The 8,861-nt window shown below is 42.5% G+C and overlaps 1 protein-coding gene across 1 annotated transcript; it reads left to right on the forward strand.

The window, feature by feature from the left end:
• Nucleotides 1-348: 348 nt before the first annotated feature.
• Nucleotides 349-8,550, forward strand: LOC121366853 (glutathione hydrolase 1 proenzyme-like; the record flags this gene model as incomplete). Its single annotated transcript, XM_041491129.1, has 4 exons — nucleotides 349-475; nucleotides 2,551-2,829; nucleotides 4,799-4,924; nucleotides 8,447-8,550. Coding segments are annotated over exons 1-4 (553 nt in total), but the record flags the coding sequence as incomplete, so codon positions are not given.
• Between the last annotated feature and the right edge of the window lie 311 nt (nucleotides 8,551-8,861).

The following is an 8,861-nucleotide window of genomic DNA, read 5'->3' on the forward strand; positions in this document are numbered from 1 at the left end:
TTCAACAAAGGCCATGGTTTGTGCTATCCTGCCTGTGGGAAGCGCAAATAAAAGATCCCTTGCTGCTAATCGGAAAGAGTAGCCCATGTAGTGGCGACAGCGGGTTTCCTCTCAAAATCTGTGTGGTCCTTAACCATATGTCTGACGCCATATAACCGTAAGTAAAATGTGTTGAGTTCGTCGTTAAATAAAAACATTTCTTAAAAACATTTCTTTGTATTACAAAGTCGTATTTTGGTCCAGTAGTTCTGTTTAATTTTATCGTAGGCGTTTACAACAACAAAAAAGGTATTTTCAGTTTGATAAAACGATACCCAGGTACGTCACGGTAAGGTGGCTCTCTATTCTTTACGCACTTGGTTTTAACCTGTAAACGTCACACAATACCAAAGGCGAGGTATTGCCGTCTGACCATTATTCAAGTCTAAGGTATGAGCGCTGACGGTGTGTATAAACTGGATTCAGGAAAACACAGGTATATAAATATATAACCTAGTACTTTTTGAATGTTTTATTGTTCATTTTGGTTTGTTTCCCATTTTTGCACGGCGGGGGGGGGGGGGGGGGGGGGGGGGACTGATTTTTGCCTAAATTAAACAAAAATGCCGGAATCTGGATATGAACATATGAACAAAAATGTCCGAATCTAGATATAAACATCTATTCATATTAGCATTACTGCCAAATATCTATAATATTATAGGGTTGCAAACGAATCATTATGCCAATTTACATGGATTACGACTACTATTGTGAGTAGAATGACGGAAATACATGGTGAATAGGTATCAGGCTTGCTAATTTTTTGCCCGAATATCTCTATCTTGTTTTCCCGAATTTACCCCCCCCCCCCCCCGCCCCCCCCCCCCCCCCCCCCCCCCCCCCCCCCCCCCCCCCCCCCTCCCCCCCCCCCCCCCCCCCCGTCTCGTACGCTTATGTTTGTTTGTTTAATTTTTATTGATCTTCCAAAACAAGACGATCATCGCGATGCCCAAAAGTTTATTTGTTTGTTTAACGACACCACTAGAGTACATTAATGTATTAATCATCAACTACTGGATGTCAAACATTTAGTAATTTCGACATATAACCTTAGAAAGGTAACCCTCTGCATTTTTTCCATTAGTAACAGTGGATCTTTTATATGCACCGTCCCACAGACAGGATAGCACATGCCACCGCTTTTCACATACCAGTCGTAGTGCACTGGCTGGAGCATGAAATAGCCCAGTGAAGTCCACTGACGGGGATCGATCCCAAACCGACCGCGCGTAAAGCGGATGCTTTACAACTGGGTTATAGCCTGCCCTTAATGAGTCACATCCTCATTAAATTCAAAACATAATGACCTCAAAACATTTCACCTGTTAACCTTTAATTAGATTGTACCGGCCTCGGTGGCATAGTGGTTAGGCCATCGGTCTTCAGGCTGGTAGGTGCTGGGTCGCGGATCCCAGTAGAGGCATGGGATTTTTAATCCAGATACCGACTCCAAACCCTGAGTGAGTGCTCCGCAAGGCTCAATGGGTAGGTGTAAACCACTTGCACCGACCAGTGATCCATAACTGGTTCAACAAAGGCCATGGTTTGTGCTATACTGCCTGTGGGAAGCGCAAATAAAAGATCCCTTGCTGCTAATCGGAAAGAGTAGCCCATGTAGTGGCGACAGCGGGTTTCCACTCAAAATCTGTGTGGTCCTTAACCATATGTCTGACGCCATATAACCGTAAATAAAATGTGTTGAGTGCGTCGTTAAATAAAACATTTTTTTTTTTTTTTTAATTAGATTGCATTAACATGAATGCAATTCCAAATTTTCTTCAGCAGCAGTTAATAACATTAATGCTTTTTAAAATATTTTCTGGCAGCTCTCAGAACAGACCAAAAAAATCTGTTGCGTCCAAGTTAGCTAGAACTAAAGCTCTGCAATGTGACATTGAAAACAAAGAAAAGAAGGAAGGAAGGAAGGAAGAAAGGAAATGTTTTATTTAACGACACACTCCAACACATTTTATTTACGGTTATATGGCGTCGGACATATGGTTAAGGACCACACAGACATTGAAGGAGCAAACCCACTGTCGCCACTTCGTGGGCTACTCTTTTCAATTAGCAGCAAGGGATCTTTTATATGTACCATCCCATAGACAGGATAGGACATACCACGGCCTTTGATGTACCAGTCGTAGTGCACTGGTTGGAGCGAGAAATAGCCCAATGGGCCCACTGACGGGGATCGATCCCAAACCGACAGCGGATCCAGCGAGCGCTTTACCACTGGGCTACGTCTCACGCGCTCTTTTGCGCTCTTTCTCTCTCTCTCTCTCTCTCTCTCTCTCTCTCTCTCTCTCTCTCTTTCACACTATCTATATGTATATCGTTCCTCTCTATATCTCTCTCTCTCTCCGTCTCTCTCTGTATCTTTCTTTCTCTATATAGATGGGTTGTAGGCAAAGTGGGTTGTAGGTAGAAAGGGAGGTAACCTCCATTTTCACGGGTTCAAACTAACGACTGCGACATTAACGTTACCTCTCCCACGTTGTGTTGCAGCATGGCGACGTCATCCACTAAACTGGTGGTGATCCTCTCCATCGTCATGTTCCTCTGTGGCATCGCCATGCTCATCGTCGGCATCGTCCTCGGTGTCAGGGCAACACAGACCGCCAACAACGCCCCCTGCGTTTCGCCCGACCAAGTGGTGGCCCCCACCACGCCCCCGGCAGCCCCCACCACCGAAGCTCCTGGACCAACACCATCACCCTCCAAGGAGGGCCGCTACCGATATGCAGGGATTGCTACCGACACTGAGATTTGTTCAAAAGTCGGAATGTAAGTAGAATTTTGTTTCTTTTGTTTAACGACACCACTAGAGAACATTGATTTATTAATCATCTGCTATTGGATGTCAAACATATGGCCATTTTGACACAGTCATAGAGGAAATCCGGTAAAACCAGTTTAAAATGTAAGTGTGAATGCGATCTTTTCACTAAACCGGTTTAGTTAAACTGATATATCTAAAACACTGCCGTATGCGGTTTAGTTAAACTGGTATAACTAAAACAGTTGAAATGTAAATGTGAACACAAACTATTTTAGTTAAAACCAGTATAACGGGGAAATGACAGTGACGTCACAGTGACAATAAACACTAACACCATTAAGAACGGCTTTAACGTTGTTGTTTTGATTACTTGCGCATGTGCGAATAACTACACTTATTATATAACATTTAGTGAAATTTCGTAAAATATCAGTGAAATAAAAGTGTTATCAGTCACTCAGTGACGATAATACATTTTAGAGTGAAAATTTCACTATTTCACTCTAAAATGTGTTACCGTCACTGTAAAAAAGCCGGAATTATTTTGCTGCTGGCATTTTAAAACTAAAGGTAAATTGCCAAAAGTTATATAATAAATAGAAAATTTCATGTTTTTTGTCAAATATGATTTATATCTCACGAGATGAGATATAAATCATATTTGACAAAAGACATGGAATATCGTCTATTTCCCACTTATATCGGTATAGCTGTTACATGTGTGAACGCTCGTCATTTCCAACCAACAGTGGTTTAGCTAAACCGCTATAGTTCAACAGCTTGAGTGTGCACGCAAACTGGTTTAGTTAAACTGGTATAAGGCGGAAATGACAATGACGTCACAGTCAGAATAAGCAGAGGCAGAAGACCACAGTTATTTGTGAATTTTCAGTCGAGATCGATGCATGCCAGTCCCTGACGTCCTAAATGGCCACCTATGGTTTAAAAATAAAGAAACATACAGGAATTTTCAGTCTCAAGTAAATTACATTGATTTATTAATCGTCGGCTATTGGATGTCAAATATTTGGTAATTTTGACATATAGTCTTAGAGAGAAAACCCGCTTAATTTTTTCGATTAGTAGCAAGGGATCTTTTATATGCACAATCCCACAAACAGGATAGCACATACCACAGCCTTTGTTATACAAGTCGTGGTGGAACGAAAAATAGCACAATGGACACATCGACGGGGATCGATCCCAGACCACTAGATTTTTCCATTAATAGCATGGGATCTTTTATATGCACCATCCCACAGAAAGGATAGCACATACCACGGCCTTTGTTATACAAGTCGTGGTGGAACGAAAAATAACACAATGGACCCATCGATGGGGATCGATTCCAGACCGGTAGATTTTTCCAACTAGTAGCAAGGGATCTTTTATATGCACTTTCCCACAGACAGGATAGCACATACCACTGCCTGTTATACCAGTCGTAGTGGAACGAAAAATAGCCCATCGACGGTGATCGATCCTAGAACGAGCGCGCTTCAGGCTAGCGCTTTACTGCTGGGATACGAACCTTTTATATGCACCATTCCGCAGACAGGACAGCACATACCACGGCCTGTGATATACCAGTCGTGGTGCACTGGCTGGAACAAAAAGTACAAATCATCAAATCAAGTGGTAAAGCACTCGCTTGATGCGCGGTCAGTTTGGGATCGACCCACGTCGGTGGGCCCATTGGGCTATTTCTCGTTCCTGTCAGTGCACCACGACTGGTATATCAAAGGCCGTGGTTTGTGCTATCCTGTCTGTGGGATGGTGCATATAAAAGATCCCTTGCTGCTAATCGGAAAGAGTAGCCCATGAAGTGGCGACAGCAGGTTTCCTCTCTCAAATATCTGTGTGGTCCTTAACCATATGTCCGACGCCATATAACCATACATAAAATGTGTTGAGTGCGTCGTAAAATAAATAATTTTCTTCTATTCAATGTTTTTTTTTTTGATTTTTTGACAGCGACATAATGGCACGCAAGGGCGGTTCAGCTGTCGATGCTGCCATAGCAACCAATCTGTGCGTTGGGTCAGTTAACTTCGAGAGTAACGGTCTTGGAGGAGGCCATTTCATGACCATATACAAGAAGTAAGTAACCCGTAGTCCAGTGCTCGCCTTGAGCTTGTGGTGGTTACGTCATTAAGACTGGTAGTATTAGGGTTCGAAACTCAGAATCGGAAACCTTTTTTTTTCTTTTTTCTTTTGTTTTGTTTATTTATTTATTTTTTTCTCTCATTCTTTGGTTTTTTTTCTCTCCGTCTGTCTCTCTGTTTGTCTGTCTGTCTTTGTCTAACTCTCTCTCTCTCTCTCTCTCTCTCTCTCTCTCTCTCTCTCCTCTCTCTCTCTCTCTCTCTCTCTCTCTCTCTCTCTCTCTCTCTCTCTCTCTGTCTCTCTCTCAAAGAAAAAAAACCTTGAGCGAAACTGGGGTCAATGGCTTTAAAACAGAAAGAAGAAAAAAGGTAGATAAAACGGTCAATGACCAAGCATATTGCAATATTCCCGTTTCGTGGGTTGTTCAGTATACATATCTCTTTCAGGACAAATCAAATGTAAGTTAGCGTCAGGCAATATTTTGTCAAGTCATTTAGAAGGTCAACTGACTTTTAAGGATGAAGAACGCCGTAGCTGAATCTGACTGTGTGGACATATTCTACATAGAAATCATTAACTGGAAATTTGTAAGCATCGACAAAAGACTTAATTTTATCACAGCTGTTCTTTGTAATATTATCCATAGAAAATGTCTTGTTTTTCTGAACCTATTCACGCCTGGGTCGTTGCACACGTTCTATTGTACCGGGGTCTGCGTAACAGAGACCGTCGGTTCACATTTAATATCCTATCAAGGTCGATGTAAACAGATTTTTCTTTTTCAAATAGAGAAATATACAGAGCATCGTATTATCATTGACAAATGGGGCAAATGGGCGCCACGTCGCAGGAACTATACTATATGTGGTCATAGCGTTATATGTTTATATATATATATACATGGTGGCAGGACGTAGCCCAGTGGTATAGCGCTCGCTTGATGCACGGTCGGTTTGGGATCGATATCCGTCGTTGGGCCCACAAGGCTATTTCTTTTTCCAGCCAATGCACCACGACTGGTATATCAAAGGCCGAGGTATGTGCTATCCTGTCTATGGGATGGTGCATATCAAATATTCCTTGCTAAAATGTAGCGGGTTTCCTCTCCAAGACTATATGTCAAAATTACCAAATGTCTGACATCCAATAGCCGATGATTAATACAATTTCTTTTCTTGGTTTGTTGATAGGATGCATGTATCAGGTTTGTAATGAAATTTTATTTGGCTTCCTCGAAGAATGACCAGATCCAGTAGCCGATCATTAAAAAAATCAATGTGCTCTAGTGGTGTCGTTAAACAAAACAAACTTTAAGTTTATATACATGGGGTGCCACATGGCGTTTTAGAAGACTTAAAATCTATGTTATTAACAACCTACAATATTTGGATAAAATCGCAATTCCATCTTCTGTTGTACGCTGTTCTGGTTTCAACCTCTAGTATATGCTGCACAACAGCCGTATACTCAATACAAATATATTGGGAATAAATAGTAGTATTTGCATAAATAATCAGTTTCATAATATAAAATTATTGTTTCTACTAATCAAAGATATGGCTCTTTTTACTTCGTGCACCTTGAACGGTTTTTTTTATTTTTTATTTTTTTAAATGTAATTGTTGTTTTTTTTGCTTTTACTTTTTTTTCCCTTCAGTTGTTTGTTGTTGTTTTTGTTGTTTTTTTATTACCGGGACGACTAATGCTACTAAGACTGTCCACTGTTACGACGAAGTTGGTCAACTAGACGGTTGCTTTGTAACTTCCCCAACTCTCGACTTACGATGGGTTGTAAGAGCGCTCGTGACAGCAATACATTGGCCAACTTTCTGCTGGCAGTTGGTAGTCTTAACGTAGCATTAGCCGAACCATATGTTTGTTGTCGCCATCTAAGCATGGCCATTGTAAGGTGTGTTTTAATAGGCTTTTATTCATGGTTTTTTTCCTTGACATTGGGGAAAAAAGGGGAGCGCACCCCCCCCCCCCCTCCAATACCCCGATCCGCGCCTAGGTGTGACGGGCAGCTTGCTCCCCGCTAGGTATAGCCCAGACGTTGTTTTCCTTTTTTTTTTTTTTTATCTGTGTGGTTTTATTGTGTACATGACCATGAGATCGCGTCGTGGTTGAGTTCTTGCGCACAATAAAAAAAACATTCCAAGAAGCGAAAATAACTTACATGACCTTCATATTTCACAGCAAATACTTTAATTCATATACAATAAACCCGCAGCGTAGAATACAGAGAGAGAGAGAGAGAGAGAGAGAGAGAGAGAGAGAGAGAGAGAGAGAGAGAGAGAGAGAGAGAGAGAGAGAGAGAGAGAGAGAGAGAGTTCTTGCGCATAATAAAAAAACATTCCAAGAAGCGAAAACAACTTACATGACCTTCATATTTCACAGCAAATACTTTAATTCATATACAATAAACCCGCAGCGTAGAATACAGAGAGAGAGAGAGAGAGAGAGAGAGAGAGAGAGAGAGAGAGAGAGAGAGAGAGAGAGAGAGAGAGAGAGAGAGAGAGAGAGAGAGAGAGAGAGAGATTTTTTTATTGAGCATACAGTTGTTATACAGCGTACAACGTATAATATAAGGTGGAGTTGAAGTTTGCAGCAAATGACGGTTACAGATAAAATATTCATTTCATTTCAACTTATTTTCGTGCTTATATCCAATTAAGGTTCATGCACGCTGTCCTGGACACACACCTCAGCTATCTGGACTGTCTGTCCAGGAGAGAGGGTTAGTTGTTAGTGGTTAATGAGAAAGAAGAGGATGTAGCTAAGTGGTCTTACACCTACCCACCGAGTCATCAAAACTCGCTCTGGGTGTGAGACGGTACTGGGCTGCGAACCCTGTACCTACCCGCCTTATGTCCGATGGCTTAACCACGACACGACCGAGGCCGATACCGGGCTGCGAACCATGTACCTACCAGCCTCATGTCCGATGGCTTAACCACGACACTACCGAGGCCGGTACCAGGCTGCGAACCCAGTACCTACCCGCCTTATGTCCGATGGCTTAACCATGACACCACCGAGGCCGGTACCGGGCTGCGAACCCAGTACCTACCAGCCTTACATGTATGTCCGATGGCTTAACCACGACACCACCGAGGCCGATACCGGGCTGCGAACCCAGTACCTACCAGCTGTTTCCCGTTCCAACCAGTAAATTCCACCGGATTCGTGTTCAGTGACCAAAATGGCCATAGAAAATGCAAAGGCATCAAAATTCGACCCGGATTTGCCCAAGCCTACTATGTGTCAATATACCATTACATACATATCCGCTATATACCAAACCCAGTAGCCGATCATTAAAAAATCAACGTGCTCTAGTGGTGTCGTTAAACACATTTTTTTCTTGGTTTGTTAATAGAATGCATATATCAGGTTCGTAATACAATTGTATTTGGTTTCCTCTAAGCATGACCAGATCCAGTAGCCGATGATTAAAAACCAACATGCTCTAGTGGTGCTGTTAAAGAAAACTCACATGAACTGTTTTGTGTTGTACAGATCGACGAACGAGTCATTCGCTGTGATGGCGCGAGAACAAGCCCCGGCGGCGGCCACGGAGACAATGTACGTCGGCCTGACGGACTACAACAACAACGTCGAAGGTAAGACACGTACAATGACGGGGATTGCAGGGTGTATACCACAGGGCTTCTAGATTATGGTAGCCCCACTCCCATGGCTAGTGATATTCAATGTTGGGCTAGTAAATAACTACTACTGACATGCCCGACAGGGCTTCTAGATTATGGTAGCCCCACTCCCATGGCTAGTGATATTCAATGTTGGGCTAGTAAATAACTACTATTGCCATGCCCGACAGGGCTTCTAGATTATGGTAGCCCCACTCCCATGGCTAGTGATATTCAATGTTGGGCTAGTAAATAACTACTACTGACATGCCCGACAGGGCTTC

The sequence above is a fragment of the Gigantopelta aegis genome, unplaced genomic scaffold, assembly GCF_016097555.1.
Source record: "Gigantopelta aegis isolate Gae_Host unplaced genomic scaffold, Gae_host_genome ctg7487_pilon_pilon, whole genome shotgun sequence".
Classification (NCBI taxonomy): Eukaryota; Metazoa; Mollusca; class Gastropoda; order Neomphalida; family Peltospiridae; genus Gigantopelta; species Gigantopelta aegis.